The sequence below is a fragment of the Poecilia mexicana genome, unplaced genomic scaffold (genome assembly GCF_051168715.1).
Source record: "Poecilia mexicana isolate PSO_F unplaced genomic scaffold, ASM5116871v1 scaffold_10, whole genome shotgun sequence".
In the NCBI taxonomy this organism is placed as follows: Eukaryota; Metazoa; Chordata; class Actinopteri; order Cyprinodontiformes; family Poeciliidae; genus Poecilia; species Poecilia mexicana.
Window position 1 is genome coordinate 17,729,371 of NW_028263379.1, and position 18,708 is coordinate 17,748,078.

The window sequence follows — 18,708 nt, forward strand, 5'->3', positions numbered from 1 at the left end:
TGCTAGATCTGGAACAGGACTGGGAATAAAACGAAACTTTAAGAAACGCATATTTCCAGTTGCGTTGGCTCAGAGTTGCATTGTGTTCTTTTAAGCAAACAGAGAGTGGCGTTGGATGTGAAGAAATGTGCATGTCTTGCAGCATTTCTTTGTAATCAGCGATTGTGGTAAAAAAAAAAAAAAAAAAGGTCTTTATGTAATTCACTAGTTAACACACACGGACAAATATACATGCAGGTTTGCTTATCTTCGATTGATTTTTTTTTTCTAATTTACTCTAGTCTGAGCAAAAATCTACAAGTTTATTCATGTCTTTGGGGGGGGGGGTTATTTTTTTTCACTTTCTGACACCAGGGTAGCAGGGCATGACCGGGCAGCCTCGTTGGTGTGTTCACCTTTAATCTGGAACACAGCTCCGACATGGTACACTTGCAGAGTAAATACAAATATCTAAGTCCATTGTCCACAAGGCCGACTTTGTTTCACTTGTGTCCCCTCATGCCAGGTCCTAACACTTTCGAGTCTTTCCCATTGCATAACAGCAACACCTGGGCCAAATGTAGGTGGAGTCGTACGGCAGGCGCCAATTAGGTATGTGACGAGACAGGTCAGAGACAGGATAATTATCTAGAGACAAAGTCGGAGGTTAGGCTTTCCTGAAGCACATCACTCAGAGAGGCTTTTATTATGCACAGGGACAATGAGGACAGACAGGAATAATATTAATACCGGCTGTTAAAGAAGGAGTTGAGCTGTGCAGACGGGGAGAACAGAGACAGAGAAGCAGCCAGACAGACCCGACTAAAGAGCTGCACGGCTGAGGCAGCAGGACAAACGGTTGTGCACAAGGTGGCAGGCAAGACACAAAAGTTGCATGGCAAGTCAAAAGCAGCACACTTTAAAATTGATTTAAAAATGTTTGGAATTAAATGGTATTTAAAACATCAAGCGCTTCACACTCCTAGTAATCTGCAAAGGTTTTCTTTGGAAAGGTTGTTGGATGCCTTGAGGCATTTGGTTGTTTTTACACCTTTGTAGCAGTCTAAAAACAACAAAAAAAACCACAAGCATTAAAGACAGCAATCAATCACAGGAAGACAAGAAAACAAAGACGGTGGCCTATAATTATAACTGTGAATGCACATTTGTGTGTACGTGCAGATTTTGGGAGTTACTAAAGAACCTGTAAAAGGTGTGATTTTGTTTTAGTTCCTCAAACTTTGACACAGTTCCTCAAAATTACTTAACAGACTTTGGTTTACTTTACAGTATGTGAGTGAATCAGTTATAATGACAAATATGTGGCAGACAGGAAGCAACATGTTTAAAGGGCTCAGTATTATTCTATTTAAAATGTCAATATATCACATAAAAACAATCGAAACTGTATCAATATTTTTTTAAATAATCATTTATGAAAAATAGAATTAAAGAACTAACAAATTTAAATCAGCTTACTTAGTTACTTAAATATAATTATTTTATGTTTGTGTGATATCTGTGCTGTAGCTTGTCACTAAATAATAAATCAGAAATGATCACTTTGCAGATCAAATAGACAAATCCAAAGGAATCATTCTCTCTAACAATGGTAGCGGTGTCCAGTGTTTTTGAAGCTCAAGGCTAACAGATAAGGGTTTGTGATGCAACAAAGGAGAATAATTATTAAAATACCTTTGTGTTTTTACATATGACAAATACAATGTTACTAACTAAATATTTGCTCAATTTAAAAAAAAAACGAATTTCAGGAATACATTTAAATAATCATTAATAAATGTATTTTTTTTGTGTAGTGAATTGTTTTCCAGATTCCTTTAAACGATCTCCAACATAAACATTTATTTAACAATTTAGTGACATATTTAACAGTGCCACGCTTAGCCTGCATAAGTAGTAATAACTTAGAAAGTTTTATGTCTTTTTTCAGATTTGATAAACTGAAACAGCTTTTGGTTAGTGGACAGAATGATTGATAATGGCTCACAAACAAGCTGGCACATATATTTTTATTGGGTACAGTAATTCCACTTTGTATTTAAGAAGAACAACCCTGGATGAGCATTCTGGTGCATTCACATTTTATCTAGTGAGTCTCTCTGAGTCATGTTTTCTCTAATTTTATGATTTCTTTCCACATTTCAGGACTTAAAAAAAAATCAACATTTTCTATGCAGTTGCTTTTTTTTTTCTTGCAATTTCCGTGCCTTTTTCTGTTGCCGTGATGTGTCAGCTTAAAACAGACACACTGCCACCATGGTGCGAAGCTCATACATCAAAGCAGGATCTTGGTGATTTCAGCGTCGAGATAAAATGACAGCTCCTTGGCTGCCAAATACTGCTTACGTGGGGAAATCTGCGCTTCTTCAAAACAATAAGCGACTCTTACGCACATTTTCTCACTCAAGTGCCAGATCTGATAAGATGTGTCACGTCAGAAGCAGTTTTCACTGCAACAGAGATTTTGTCTGCTGGCACATTCGATTTTGTTATGATTTCTTTTAATTGACCGATGTGAGAGACAAGTCCAGACGCCATTTTGCTTCATTTCCACTTCTTCTACCATTAATTATTATATTACCAAATACATACTTTTAAGATCTTTATTGTGATATATATATATATATATATATATAAAAACACAGTTTGGGAAGAGCTAAAATGTAGCACAAAGTTAAGTTTAGGTACAAAACAACATGGACAGAGAAAAGGCAGACTGGGGTGTTTGCATTTAAATGTGTGTCTGAACTTTGTCTGAATGCATTGTTGATCTTTAGTTTGCATTCCCATGTATTCTTTGCACGCACGCATGTCATTGTGTCGTGATGCACTCTTGTACTTTTTGCCTTCATGCATTGTTGGAAATCTTGCTGACATCCATGCCTAAATGCACAACTTCAATTGCACTGGGCTATAACTGATCGGTGTACCTGCACGAAGTGTGCGTGCAGAACAGATAAAAGAATGTTCCCTGGTTTTAAAAGTGAACTTTGCACCCCTTGTGTACACGGTGGAGGTGCTTCAGCCTGAGCCTAAAATGACCGTGATAGCAGATTTGTTTACCCTCTGTGTGTGTGGGTGTTAAATAAGCCAAGATGCATCTACAGACAGTTTGTCTTGTGTGTTGTAAGCGATTGTGAGGTCAGCAGCGACTTCAAGTGCCAGCATTTCCTGTTTGTTCAATGGAAAAGACGCTTAAAGAATTCCAAGTAAGAAATTACATAATTTCAGCCCTTAGCTAGTTTTAGTCACTAATTTTGCAGCATTTTCACAGTAAAACAGAAAATTCTTCTTCTCAGATCAAGAGTTTTCCATGAACTTAAACTATAATCACAGTTCACAATGGACAAACTGGTTCCACCTCTAATGCTTCCTACAGTAACTGCTAAGTCATATTAGTATTAGAAATGATAACACATGTGAACAGAAACATTTGCTTTGTCAGAATGACTCGTAGCTGATTCTGACTTAGGATGCAATTAATACTTGTAAAATGATTCATTCAGTCAGTATGTCAGAGGGTAAAATGTTCAACATCGGGGTTTTATGAGGCAAATCAAAGATAAAGCATGCCAATTATTAATAGATAAATGTAAAAACATTGCATTCACTACTCTTTGTTCCATTTTTATCATGCAGAAAATGAAAAGAAGAAAATAAACCCCCAGAAATAAAACATTTTTCATTCTCAAATTTAAGACTTTGAGGTGTGCAAGAACTCCGCTCTTTGCTATAATAGGCCATCTTAAACCCAGCACACACTGAACTGCAGAAAAATAAAACATGACAGTGAAAGCACCACACTATATCTTGACTGTCACAACTGTCATACCATTACCGTAGGAAATATCAGACGGTTGGATTTTCTTGCTGCAGGTTCAAATGTTTCTCAGTCTGATCCTGAAATTGTGCAAATCCTAAAATGTGCTTCAAGGATTCATGACATCGACGTGTGCAGGATGTTTGGAGCTGTCAGCTCAATATCATATCAGAAAGGAGGAAATGAATTGATTTATCAATGATCGTGATTAACTGACTCCCAGAGATAAATTCTCTGAAATGTGACTTAAACGAGTTTGTTTTACAACACATACTGTTGTCCATTCATCTAAATTCAAATTTCTCTCGAGAGATTTAAGTAGGTAAACGGGATCTGCTCTAAGACCACCTATCAACCATATTGGTTAGTCGCCGGGTAGGTTTTGTTGAGATAAAGTGAATCGTTCAGTCAGAGAAACAAGCAACAAACATTAGATGCTCATCCAACTCTACTTGCCATGTATGTGCAAAATATGCTCTAATCCAGTTTTGATCAAATATTAATGCTATTAAGAGAATAATTATTTCGTCCCCCCATGAAATCAAAAGTAAGTAAATTTATTTGTAGTCATATTCATGTGATTCAGAAACTGTACCTGCCTGGGTGGGCGGCAGCTGGACACACATTTCAGTTTGTCTTTTATAGTAGACAGAGCTGCCTCCAGCTTTCCTCTGCTCTAAATCAACATGTTTCCTTTCAAGAGTCTTCACATCTGTCCCTGTTTGTCTCACGCTGTCCCCTGCTGGTGGGGGACCTCTCACCATGCAGACAGGCTGTGGAAATATTGCAGTCATCATGTTCTCTCAGGCCTCAGCTCTGCTCTCGGAGTGAGATTCTCACTGTGCCTTTCTGTTCGGACCTGATCGGCCCGGCGCTGTTTAATAGTTCAACGGTTTTAATCTTTACTTTTTGCTGAAAGAGAGCGTTTCGAGAGGTGCTGAATAGGCTCGAGTCCCCCTTTGTACTCCCTCACAGCAGCACTATGTTATATCAGGTTCCCTTGTGATAGGAAGCAGAAGTGTCTTTTCATGGTGAAAATTTTAAAAGCACCTTTATGGCTTGGCTGAATTTACAGATGTTTATGTGTGTGAACCCTGATTAGCTTTATTTCTTGGGCTTAGTGCTTCGCTTTAAGCTTAAACATAATTAAGTGGTCACATCTCCCAAAGGAAGCATAAAATGCCATAAATAAATGAAATTTAAATCCCATAACTACATATTAAATATGATTTAAATAAAAAAAAAAAAGTTTCTACTTTGTATTCAAAATAAGAGACAACTGCACAGAATAACAAAAAGACAACTAAATAAAAAAACTCCATTGACTCTCACTGAAATGTTTCTGCAAACAGGTGTGTTGCTGAAAGACTTTCATTACTTTCAGATAATTAATTAGGAAAGAAGATAAGTTTAGACAAAGTCTGATGAGGTTTGTCAATAAGACACAAGCCACGGTGGCATTTGGAGAAGTGAATTTACAGTGTTGGATGGGATTATTGCAGAAACAACATGAGAGTATTGAAGTTGACTTATGATATTTCAAAAATAAGCACCACATGTGTAAAATAAGGGTATTTGGATTAATACACTAGATTTGCTTTTAATTTTTCTTTCGGTTTTGCACACTCCAAATGTTCATTTCCTAGTTTTTCAGCTTTCTATGATAACATGATATTACCTGATGAGATTGCATCTGACAGCTTTTTAAATGAAAATACTTTCTATACATTCAGTTGATGGATTATGTGCTGACTTGTCATCTTTGTCATAATTTAGAGCTCCAGTTGTGTGATCTGAGTTATTGCGGTCTTGTCGGAGATGTATAACACACTTTGAGTTGCTGGCAAAGATCAGTCTGACGTAACATCCTCAGGCTAATATGGGAGAAGCCACGACTAGTCACTGATTCCAGTGAGTTGTCCTACGTATGGTGGAGCTTTTTTGTTGCCAGGTGCATGAAACTAATGAAAACCATCAGACAAACAACCTATTACATCCAATTTTCTCAGTTCATTGTCTTATTGCAGAAATGTGTGACTGTCATCAGAATGACCGCCAGTGACTTAAAATTATCCATGGGAACTTAGTCACGACTCCATCGTCATCTCACAGGTGACAAAGGATTAGCTTCAAGGCTCAGCAGAGGAGCCTGCAGGAGTCTGTGGGAACGACTCGGTGTTTGGATGACACTGACAGTGAGCGTTAGCAGGGTGCCTATCATCCAGTTAAATCCAGATCCTGCTGACAAAGTGGGACGTGCATGAGCAGGCCACGCAGGCATACAAAAGTGCGGCAAGCACCGTGCATCAGCGTGCACACTGGAAAACAAAAACAGAACTAAGCACATAATCGCACGCCAGGGGGCGGCACATCGAGGGCCTGAGTTGCTCCACTGTTGTTCCAGTTGTTGGTGACTTGGGTCACACAGCTGCAAGCTCAGCCAGAAACAAGACGGAGAAAAAAATAAGAAGAGATACGATGGGAAAGAAAACTACACGAGAAAAGATATGTAGAAAAATGCACAAAGGAAAGCAAAAAAAAAAACAACAAAAAAAAAAAAACAAACTTCTTTCAAAAAGAATATCCCATCAAGAGTTCTTATCTCTTTTTGTTCAACGATATCTTCATTTGGTAAAATATGAATGCAAAATATTGTGCATGCCCCAGGATTCTTGTTTTCAGAACAAAACATTGCATCTGCCAACCTACCCAGGTTGCTCATCCTAATTACTCTCTGACACTCAACAGATGACATAATTTGCAGTAAAACACATGGTGACTAGGAGCATGCAGAATGTAGCTGACTGGTTTCCTTCTTAATTAGTTTTTGTGCATCATTCAGCTCGAAAGAGCCATTACTCAAATGATGCAGGCTTAAGTAGCTTAAATAAGATGTAGACACCTTCACACCAACTCTGACAGCTGACTTGCGGTGCACACTTAAATATCCGTGGATATTGCTGGGTAATTCTTTACGATGTGACCTAAAAACACCTGACTTCTGTTGAGACGTATCCTGGTGTCTGCTGTTACAAAGTGCCCAAGCTTTGATACTGATCACAGCGACATTTGCCACATTTTCTTTTTGCCCCTCCTTTAGTTCCAGCAAAAGGTCCTTTTTGCTGAAGGCCTAAATTTATGGTACTGTACATGCATTAATGCAGACTTTAATGAAAACTGTTTGCTTATTACGTTTAATTTAGGAGAGACTGTAAATAAACAACTTATACCAACCAGTATATGTTCTTGGATAGACGTATTTCAAGTCCATTTCAAGTTCAGACCTGAATTAAGATGAACTACTATTGGAAATGTGATGAACATAGATAAGGAAATTAACAGAGATGGTCACATGCTGTCCTTCAGTGTGCTTTGAGTGAATATAAGCAAACACTTAAGACAAAAAGTAACTGATGTAAATGACACATCCATCCAAGGCATACATGTCCAGGAGAAGAATAGAAGAATCTCTCTCCTTCTCCCCTCACCTCTTTCTTTCTCCCCCTGGTGGCAAGTCAGGAGTTGTAGTAAGGAGCGTTGCCATGGCGAATGGCGGGCATTGGTCAGTGTTACAAATGTGGGATTTATTTGCAATGTGGACACGGAGTGAAGTGGATCTGCTCTGCTCTGACTATTGGGGAAGGTATAGTATTGAACGAATGACTGTGTCAGACTGGTTCCATTACCTTCGGAAGCAGGAGAAGCTAATGGCGGTTAATGGCTCACTGGCCCAAGTACTCAGGACACTCAGGCTTCCTGCCGCTAAGCTGCAGACCGTTGTCACAATAAAAGTCTTAAACAACACAGAAGAAGAGTCGCTAGATCTACCACTAGTTATTCTTTTGGGGAAAAATAGTCTGAAAATTGATAAATATAGGACAAATAGGTTAAGATGACAACAACTTCTTTTGTCGCCATTACACCCCCACTCACCTCTTCCGCTCATCTCCACGCTTGGCGGTGTCTCTTGGCTCCGCCCACTTTGCTGTAATTTTCCAAACTCTACCAGGTCGAGGTTTAGCGGTCAGAGGGGGGGTTAGTTACACTTTTAAAAACTAGACTCAATACAATACAGTTTGATATAGTAAATACTAACTTGAGTTCAGTATGATGGCAACTCTACAAGAACTGGTTGAACTAAGTGACTGTGAAACTCAGCAAGTACAAGGAAATAAAAAAATATTACTCTGCTTTCATATGGCAGTGAAGCTTAAGCGTCAATGAAACAAAAGTGTTTGTTTAGTGCTACTGATCTTTTTTGTAATTGTAAATTACCTCGAATTTTATAATGAATAGTTTAAAAGATTATTACAGGATGCTTCTAGAAATCTGACAGATGCTCCACGGAATGGAAAATCCAGTTTTACATTACATGACTACCTTTAACACCAGACTTATCTGCACTACAGTTGGGATGTCAAATGTCACAACATTCTTGCCAGCAGACAGGATTAAGCTTAAAATGAGATGTGAGATATTTATGCAAAGCTGTCAAACTGGAAAGGGGCGTACAATTTGTCATATCAAGACTGGCTTAGTAATGCTGCTTAGAGCTCTTTTTCCATAGCAGTGACTCTCCAAACAAGTATATCCCTGAAGACAAAAGAGGATTTATGCATTGGGCAAGCCCAGAACTTTGAAGGATTTCCTTAACACCACATACATAATGTAAAATGTTACATAACAGTCAATTAGTGTCATTAATCTGTCTTAGCTTGCTTTTGCTTGCAAACAAATTTCGATATGTCAGCTGTTGTTTGATCAATTTCAGTTTCCCAGCAGGTTCCTGGTAAGCTTGCGATATTTACATGGACTTTGAGCGAGCTTTAATACTACTGCTAAAATACAGTAAAGAGAACGGCATGGCAATTCGTTTCTGAAGTTGCAATTTGAGAAAGTATCTTCTTTTGTCTGCCTGAGAGAGATACTCAGGCATTGCATACATGAAGCAATTGGCCCCAATTCAAAGAACTGTCACCCTCGCTGGGTGTCTAGGACTATTGTATTCCACTAGACTGGAGTCACATCATACAAGTATCAGTCTGAGCATGGCACTTAGAGCCATGGCTGCAGAGCCAGAGGTATCGTCATTGCTCAATTGCTTCTTTGTGCCCTGAGGAAACAGTTGCTGGGTACAAACACCCACAGAACAGTGTGAAAACGACCAAGAGCCTCTCACAGCCCTGACAGTCACTAACACCACGATGGGACAGTCCCAGACGTGTCCCACTGGAGTTGCCTCTTCTGGGGCAAGGCCACCCTCTCCTAGGATTGTGACTCCTCTTCAGGTGATCGAGCCACCTCAGAGATTCTTTTATTATCATCCACATTTCCCTTTCAGCTTTCCAGACAGAACTGTGAGCTACTCTCCCCCATACTCACCGAGTCTCTTCAAGAGGCCAGATCGCCGGTAAGTGAGGACAGCAGAGGAGGGGAAAGTAATTTGTCTTGTTTCGAGCAGGACATTTGGCATGATGGTGCCATGAGAGTGACAGTGACAAAGACAGATTAGCACATGAATGGAGCGGAAGATATGTAATTTGTCAGCGACTGAGAGATCTTGAGTTGTGGGTGGATATTTTCTGTCTTTCTTTTTTACTAAAACAACATAGATTTTATTCCAGTTAAACAGCAGAAATAAATAACTTAGAATTCTTTATACTAGGCAAGATTGCACTGTACATGTACCTTATCAGTATATTAGGTGTCAATATAATTATTTAACTATCTTGCATTAAAGCTCTGTAAGCCTCTTGGTAACAGTTGTTTAATGCAACATAAAAGTTACAGAGCTGGGAAGATAGTCAAGTCATTAAGCAACTGCCAAAACAGCAGATGCCAGGCAGGAGTAACTTTTTCAATAACACCTTGTTGTTAAGAAGGAAATAATAGATTACCATTTTTTCCAATTGCTGGATAATCTACTTATTTTCTGGGGTCTATGTTCTTTTTGAACCCCAACCAGAAAGATATTAACACTTTTTAATTAAATGTTTTTCGCAAGTCATATTGCTACTGCAATGCTATCCAGTATTATCACATATCAAATGTTTTCCTAATATCATGCAGCCCTAATATCATGCACATTGTCGTACCCTGATACAATATTAGATACCTGCCTTCTATTTGAATAAGACCAGCTTTGCCCTAGAACTTATAATTTGATCACCTAATAAGCCAAACTGTTGTAGTTTCTTTTAGGGAGAGTCAAAACTGGTTAGCATCGCCGCAACTGAATTTGCGTAAATGTGACTTAGTTGGCTGATCAGTGACTAAATTATAATATGAAATAATTACTAAAAAGAAATAATGACAGAAAGGCAAAAGCAACAAACTGAGTCCGATCACAGCAGAACACTAAATGCCACACTCTTGATTCCAGTACACATGCACTATTCAGAACAGAGGTTTATCAAAAGAAGCACACATAATTCAGAGGTGACAGACTATGGCATTAAAACAATTCTGCTAAAGTTCCTCACATTTGGTTCCATGTAACATCGATTTTTATATAAGTATAAATAACAATATGACTGCAGCTTTAGTGATGTGTTGCCACACTAATGAATGCTGAACAAAGCTCTTATTAATTTCTAAAAGTGTGCTGCATTAATAAAACAAATGTGCACATTTTCCTGTTTATCTATGTAACATTAGTAGCAAAGGACACTGAACTCCTATGCCAGTCGAAATGTTACAATTGCAAACCTTCTTGTTATTTGTTGCTCAGGAGACTGAAGGAGACGTGGTAATGACTGCCTGTGGGTGTGCTGGTTTATGGAGACCATTTAGTATTCAGTGTTTGTAGCTAGTGTTGTTGCCCACATGGACAGCTTCCTTTGAGATCGGCTTCCTTTGAGATAGCCTCTGGCTGCAGCCTGTGGCGATTATCCACATTGTTGGACCACACTTTCACTACGGCATACATTACAAACTTATGGAAAACGAGAGGAAGATGACCAGAAAAACAAGCTCAAAACAATGTGCCTGTTTCTTGTTTATTTGCTTACATCTTCTGTTGACTTAACAGTTTGCGTTTCTGGCAGTTACTGATGCGTACATCTTGAAACTGGTGTGTCAAAACTCAGAAATGTTGCTTGTGGCAAGAGCTTAACAGTTGGCAGCATGACTCGCCCTCTTTCTTCTTCGGCCTTTATTGCATATGAACAATATTTTATAACATGTTTGGCTTTGGAACTCTGGACATCTGATGGAAACTGTGGTCTGGCTGTAATGTGACTCACTGAATGATACTGGCATGCATCAAATGTGATCAGGCACCAATGGTTTATCAGAAATTTATCAGCTAAGAAGGAACAAAATTATGTCTATGTGGCACATAAAACTGTTTAGAAACAGGCTGCTGGCAAGCTAAATGAAGTTGTTTATGCAGTGAAAAACATATTGTTGTCAAGATTTGTTTCACTATTTTTCTGAAACTTAGAGTGAAAGGAGGCAAAGCAATAAAATAAGTCTATGCATTCATCTTTTTGATCACCAAAGTACATATAAGAAATGTTTTGAAGACTGAATTTCAGCCTAGCTAGAAGTGCGACTCCTGCCAAAAAGAATTTCTACACACATTCATGCCGTTCACATTTTTCATAATTTTATCATCTTACAACCACACACTTGAATTAAACATATTTGTTTTTTCCCCAAAACAAAGTAGATCACAATCCTGAAGTACAAGTGACATAAATTATTAAATATGTTTTTCACAAATAATAATCTGAAAAGTGTTCTGTGCATTCCTTTTCATTACTTTCATTGTGTTCCAGTTAAATAAAATCTAGTGCAGTCAGCCGCTTTACAAGGTCATCCAAGTAGTAATAGAATCAATGTGTTTGTAGATTTTTCTTGGCAGAAATACAGCTGTTCCGTGAAGGCCACACAGGTGTTTTGTGCAATGTCAGTGACCAAACAACGTCAGAAAAAACAAGGAGCACAGCAAACTAGCATGGGAGTTGAAGAGAGGAGAGTATTAATCAGAGAAGCAACAAGGAGGTCCACAATAATTCTGGAGGAGTAGCAGAAATCTGTTGCTCAGATGGCAGAATTTAGTGATATGTCATCCAATAGTTGCATAATTTGACAATCTGTCCGTTGTGGAACAGTGTTAAAGTTTGCAGTTGTCTACAAAGTAGAACTCAATCTCAAGTTAGTGCTTGTGCTTCTGGCCAATCACAGTTTGTAATGATAAAATGATAAACATTTTAAATAAGGTGTATTGAGAAGACCAAAACTTGCTAGAAAGCATGCAAAATGTTGTGTGTGCTTGAAAAAAAAAACAAAAAAAAAAACACACACCTGAACACACCGACCTTGTTATCTATGGTAGTGGCAGCAGCATCAAACTATGGTGATAATTGTCTTCAACAGGACAGGGAAACTGCTCAGAGTAGATGGGAAGATAAATGGAGTTACAGACAGGATTATATGTGATGAGGATTTTGGACAAAACATAGTTATGCCCTAGAATGGCCCAGTCAAAGTCCAGACCTTGAGTAAGTTTGAAGTATTTTGAAAAGAGAACGGCACAAAGATGTGTGCCTCTTGTTGTGTAGAGTTCCTGCAGCTGTAATTTGAGCCAAAATATTGATTCGGGAGGCGGAATAAATAAAACAACACGTCTTTCGGAATTGTTTTTGTTGACAAAATTTAAAAAACGTTTATTTTCTTTCCACTCTTTACCTATAAGTTAAAAAGGGTATACATATTTCTGTAAATGTAGTCATTTTCCTCTGACTGTATGGGCTTTACTACTGATTAATTTAACAAAATATCAAATAATTGTATTACAAAGTACCCGATTATATTCGATTGGATATGAAAGAGTAAAAATGAAAGGCTCTCAGAGTTCAGAGGAAAAATTCCACGGAAGTTACTGAATAACTTCAAATGTTCTTCCTTGTGTAGTAGAACAAAATGTTTTGCCCAGAGGTGTTCCAAAAAAATATTTCCGGCTCATAATTGATACAGTATCACTAAAGTACACCAACAAAAGCGTACACAGCTGCGTAGTTGTAGGCTATGACATAAAATCTGTTAAACTTTGCAGAGATCATAAACGCATTTAACAACACATTCAGGTGTTGCTCAGTGGGAAAAAAAATATGTTGACATTTTGTGTGCTATATCAGCATGTACTGCTGCCCACAATCTGTTTATTACAGTTTGGAGGAGACTTGGTGCAATTGCGTCACATGTGGTAACAAGTTCAAAATGCTACCAGAAGTGCAGAAGGTCATGCAACAGGGAGCAAGGCTTGTTGAGTGATTATTTATAGTTTGCACCGTTATAGAGGTGATTGTTGCAGACATAATAACCTTTATTTACATCACTAAAATATCCCTGACATTTTTGTTGTGCTCTTTAGAAATATAATTCCAGCAGTGTGACATATAAACATTATAAGGTAAATGTATTAAGAGCTCTAAAAATCGAGGAAAGAAAAACAAGTTGAAACTGGGTGCCAAAGGATGACTGGAAAAAACCCAGATGGAAAAAAGAAGGCTGTGTTATGTACATTATAGCGTATAGTGTAACTTACTTTCTCACCACTAGAGGGCGATCGAGTTCAGACTTAAATTGAGGAAATTTACCAAACTATATGGAAAAATACCTAAATAAAGTGTAGGTGTGCACGTGCTTGGATGGTGCAGAACACACCAAAGATCTTTTTGATAAGCAATTTGTAGGTCAAGGCCTGGGGACAACATGTTGTCATTACTATGCCAAGTTATCACGGAATCACACTGACGACAACAATTTCTGCGCACAGCGAATCAATAACACCGTGACAAGAAGCTCACATGAGCAAATCAGTGGAAATCTAATAAAAATAAAACATAAAAGGATTTCTAACAAATACCCTATTTTATTGTCCAATTCACGTGAGAATCAGATTTCATTAAGACGAATGTGCAGCGCATGGGACATTTGATCAAATCAAGCATTCAAGGCAGCACATTGTTGACGCGTAATCAAAAGTTCATTTTGTTATGTTAGGCTGGTTAGAATTGGAGCACATCTCGGTCTGTGGGTTAAATGCACGCATCTGCATTTGAAAAAGAACTGAAGTTCAGCAGCCGGGCACTTGGGATGCTGCGTTCAAAGCCTCATGTTAGGAGTCGTTCTCCAGGAGGTTGCTTCGTCTTTCAGTGAAAGCAGTTGCTCTGTGTAAGAACTGAAGTGTTGCATAAAAATATGATAATGCATTGATTACACTTTAAAATCGCAGTGGATTACGCTTGTGTCATTTGGCTCTCAAGAACATCTGAAAAGTTTCTGAGTACAAATAAAGCATACACCGGATATCCACTATCCAATGTGAAAAATGTTTATAAAGTACCTTTCTGTAGCATTGAACCATTTCACACTTAATCATGTGTGATCGTTTTGTTCCTGTTCCATTTCAAGCAATCAGGAGAAGGAAAATGACTGCGAACAGGTCCTCATAAAACAGCTTATATACATATCAAAAGATATCGGGGTGAATTAGACACATGATGGACCGTACAGAACAAAGTGTACCCTGTTGCATTATGTAAAAGCAGAGGAGGGGGGTGTATTTATCAGAACCCAAAAATATGGCTCATTAGTGATTTCTTTCTTCTGATAGTCCTGGAAGGCAACAGCAGCTCTGCCTCCTCCTCTCCACTCCCTCCAGCCCTAAAGCTCATTTGCATAATGTATGCTTGCGTCACGAAACCAGTCTTACAAATACAGGCTCGGGGCAGAAATAGCAACAGACAGTCGCTCGAACAAACCGGCGAAGCTTGACATATAACCCTGACACAGCACTGAGCTCTAAGGCTTCACAGAGAGCAAGAGGAGTCAGTGCAGCGCTACTAACTCGACGAACCAAACAAACCGAATCCTCCCAACCGGATCCTCACTTATTGACTCACTTCGGTGACCGACCAAGTCGCAATCGTGGCGAGAAGCATCATCCAAACGAGTGTGGTCCTCAACATGAGCACGGAGATGTTCGCTAAGACTCCGATGGAGGTGGCAGTCTACCAGCTTCACAACTTCTCCATCTCTTTCTTCTCCTCGCTGCTCGGAGGAGACGTCGTTTCGGTCAAACTTGACAACAGGTACATTTTGTCGATTGGCGCTTGAATGAAACTGAACCGACGCGAGTTTACTGTAACCCCCGAGCCGCCCTCTGTTTACTGTTTACTGTTACAAACTCTCTGAAAGATCAACCTCGCCACTTTTTGCGTGTCATCAGCTGGCGCTGATAACGATGCAGTGACTCTTATTAGATTGTACTCGATCTGAAAAGAGTCGCAAACTTGTCCGTGCAGTTCGCGCTTAACAAAAGCCATCTCAGATTACAGCTGGGTGATGATCTCTTTCCCTTTCTGTTCTGGGAGCTTTTTTTTATTTCCCTGTGTCAGAGGTGTGACGTCAGGAAGGAACAGTGCGTGTGAAGTTATCGGTGTGTTTATGAGCTGTAAATTTACGACTCTCTCTTCTTATTTGCAGTGCCTCTGGTGCTAGCGTGGTGGCCATTGACAACAAGATCGAGCAGGCCATGGTAAGCAGACAATGAACACCAAACACAATGCTAATGCATGCAGAAAGGTTATACAGGAGACTCATGCATCTTTTAGGACAAACTATAATGGCTGGTCTATACAGGACACAGCATGACAGTGCAATCAGTCTGACCTCGACATAATGTGTAAACAGAGAATTCATTCATCACATCATATGGGCTGTTTATCCCTGTAAATAAGCTTGTGACCTTTTTCCTAGAATGATTATTTGGGACATTTAGAACCACTGGCATCTGCAAGAAATAATATCTAAAACTAATTATGGATAAAAGTAGTGGGAATCCCCTGATGTGAGCAACAAGTACAGACATGTTTTTCCTCCGGAGGTGAAGACAAGTCCTGGGAAGAAAAAAAAAACAATACTTAGAAGTGACACGGTTCATAATATGGAAACTTAATTGTAATAATACCCTTCAGAAAAACTGAGGAGAAATTCAACAGACAAACCAAATGCATGCATTAGTTCTGTGATAAACTCATTCGTCTTGCAAGATTTTCTTTTCCATGCCTATTCTGAGTCTGATCCATCTCTTGTTTTTCGAATGACAGGATCTTGTCAAGAACCACTTGATGTACGCGGTGCGTGAGGAGGTGGAAATCCTCAAAGAGCAGATAAAGGAGCTAGCAGAGAAGAACAACCAGCTCGAGAGGGAGAACTACCTGCTTAAGAACCTGGCCAGTCCGGAGCAGCTGGAGAAGTTCCAGTCCCGCATCCCGACAGATGTGCTCTTGGATAATCAGAACGTCCAGGCGACCCCAGTGCCACAGCACCAGCAGCAGAGCTGTAGCCACAGCACTGGCTCTGCTGTATAAGTGGCTCTGCCTTGGGGCGGGCAGAGCCACTTTGTCTTTACAGTCGTGGACCTCGTTTTTGAACGTAAGCGTTACCAAATCGCCGCCACCGAGACCCCTTCGGGACATCGAAGAAGAATCATCGGTGCTGTAAATGATTGATGGGACTCAAATGAACTGTTGATACTGATGAGCACAAAACCAGAACTAGAGACGCTCTAAAACTGGTGCCATGTCAGGCCCATCCTGTGTACCATCCAGCTCTTTGTCGTAGTCTCTCTTCGTAGGCATGAGTGTTAAGCATAGAAAGGGCAGACTAGCCTAGACAGAGGGTGGGGGATTTCCCTCCCTAGCCAAACTCTTCCAGCAAAGCACCGTCCTTTTTTCCTCTCTTGAGGAAGTGGGGGGAGCAAGGAGGTGTTGATTGGGCTTGCCCTGCAGGGGCTAACCTGGAAAGTGCTGGGACTTCGCTCCCTCATAACCCAGAGGAGACCCATCTGAGACGGTCCTTCAAGTCTCAACAAGAACAGCCCCATTGGTGTGGATTCACCTCATCTCAAAATACTTTAATGGACTTCCAACCGCACATTTCAGACACATACAGACTTTTGATCTACCTACAGTGTATTGCTGCCATGTTCCTGTCCATCCTAAGCATAACAAGGAAAATACACAGGATAAGCTAAGGCTACAAAGGTGGAGCTCAACGCGATGTTCTCCATCCAAGCTGATGAACTGCTGCAGTAAACTAACAGAATACTGTAATATCTCATAAAACATGTAGACTCATATTGTTTGCTGTCGGGGCTTGCTGCTTATGGGGGTGAAATTAATTCTGCTATATCTTCTGTTTTTGTTAAATTCAGAACAAAAATCAGCTGTTTTGTACAATAAGAGCAGTGTACTAGGCTTTCAGAAGCTGTCTTTGTTACAGGTCCGTCCATATCTTACATTTTGTTTTGTTTAACTACAATGTACAAACAGATGAAATGTCTCTGAGGTAAATATTGTTAGGATGGTTTGCAAGCAGACAGCTGCGTTTCTAGCAGCCTATGCACTCCTTTTGTTTGTAGGTAGTGCCGTCCAGTATATGGTCTCCTTCCTTATTCAGATGGCAACTTGAAAACAATGGCACGACAACAGTGCCTGTGAGCGATGATCGCATTTCTGACAAGACTTTGGTTATTGTTGTCGTTTTTTTTTTTTTTTTTGTTTTTTTTTCCCAGCTACCAAAGACGTATTTTCATACGACAACAAAAGCTAACCAAATGAGGACCATGTGTAAAACTTCACAGGGAGAAGTCTTCTTCATAGCTAGTGCTAAATTTTGTTTGTTTTGTAAAAATTACGATTTTGTTGCTATAAAGTATCCCTGAAACAGCTGACCACTGTAATTTTTGGATACAACTGCACAGTTGCAATAAACCGTATGTTTACATAATATATCATGTTGTTGGTCTTTGGCTCATAATTCTATCATAATGAGATGATGCATTATTTTTTTTAACTGCTAACAAATTGTATACAGTTTGTCCTGTCGTCTTCATGAAACCCAAATAGGTGTAAGTAAGGTTTTTACAAGCTAACACTTAAATTTGACCTGTTTTTGCTGGAGGACACTTAATAGGATGAGACATGAAATCCCCCTAATGTTTATCCGGAAGTAAACATTTTAAACATATTTTTAAAATGCTTACACATTTCTAAACGCATCACAGAAGGAATTTCTTGTGTTAATTTCTTTGGGCCTATTTTAAGTCTTTTACAGCCTCTACCATATTTTTCTCCCAGTCTCCATCCATCTTGCCATCTGCTCTGATTACATCACCTGCCCCTGCTAAAGCAAAGCATGACCACAGCATTATGCTGCTGGACATGGTGTTTTCAGTGTGTTGGCTTTATTCCACAAATAGCATGTATGTCAGAAAAGCTCAAATTTAGTCTCGCATTACTAAAGCACCCCTTGTCACACATGTGTCCTAAATGGATTGTGAGCAACCGTGCAGGGAATACTTTTGATTTTCTTTCAACATCTGTGAAAGAAAGATTCTTAATTGAGAGTTGTCCCAATATCTGACAAATACTCTAAGGCAACCCTGCTTTAAAATTCTCCACAGCTTTCATCCCAGACATGTCTGCTGTGTTCCTTGTTCGTCTTAATGGTGTTTGTTCTTGAACAAGCTGAACGACTGCATTCATGTTGATTTTATATGATATGCAGATAATCTCTATTTATGTGGTTTCAGTGAGTTTCATAACATTTGGGGGTGCCCGATTAAAAAAGACACGCCATCCTTTCCATATTTGAACGATTTGAAAAGAATGTATTACGTTCATCTCGAAGTTTCCTGTGTTGATCTTTCACATGTCAAAACAAAACTGTTTCTGACAAAATATGAATACTTTTACCTGACACTGTAGCGCAGTTAGCCACACATGGTTCCTCCTGCAAAAATAAGCAACTTGAGGTCGTCTCATCAGACTTGAAAAAGACACATTTCGTACTCTTAGTCATTGTGTTTAATC

General features: G+C 39.3%; 1 protein-coding gene across 2 annotated transcripts in view; it reads left to right on the plus strand.

Moving 5' to 3' along the window:
• tsc22d3 (TSC22 domain family, member 3) overlaps positions 1-17,625 on the plus strand; it is a 36,164-nt gene extending 18,539 nt beyond the window's left edge. The window contains exons 1-3 of one of the 2 annotated variants that reach the window (XM_014987310.2): positions 14,555-14,922; positions 15,317-15,368; positions 15,940-17,625. In XM_014987310.2, the coding sequence (XP_014842796.1) occupies positions 14,798-14,922; positions 15,317-15,368; positions 15,940-16,203 (441 nt within the window). In that variant the 5' untranslated portion in view covers positions 14,555-14,797 and the 3' untranslated portion in view covers positions 16,204-17,625. Of the gene's footprint in view, positions 1-14,554; positions 14,923-15,316; positions 15,369-15,939 lie in introns of those variants that run through there. The other variant, XM_014987288.2, reaches the window with a different exon arrangement.
• Positions 17,626-18,708: the final 1,083 nt, after the last annotated feature.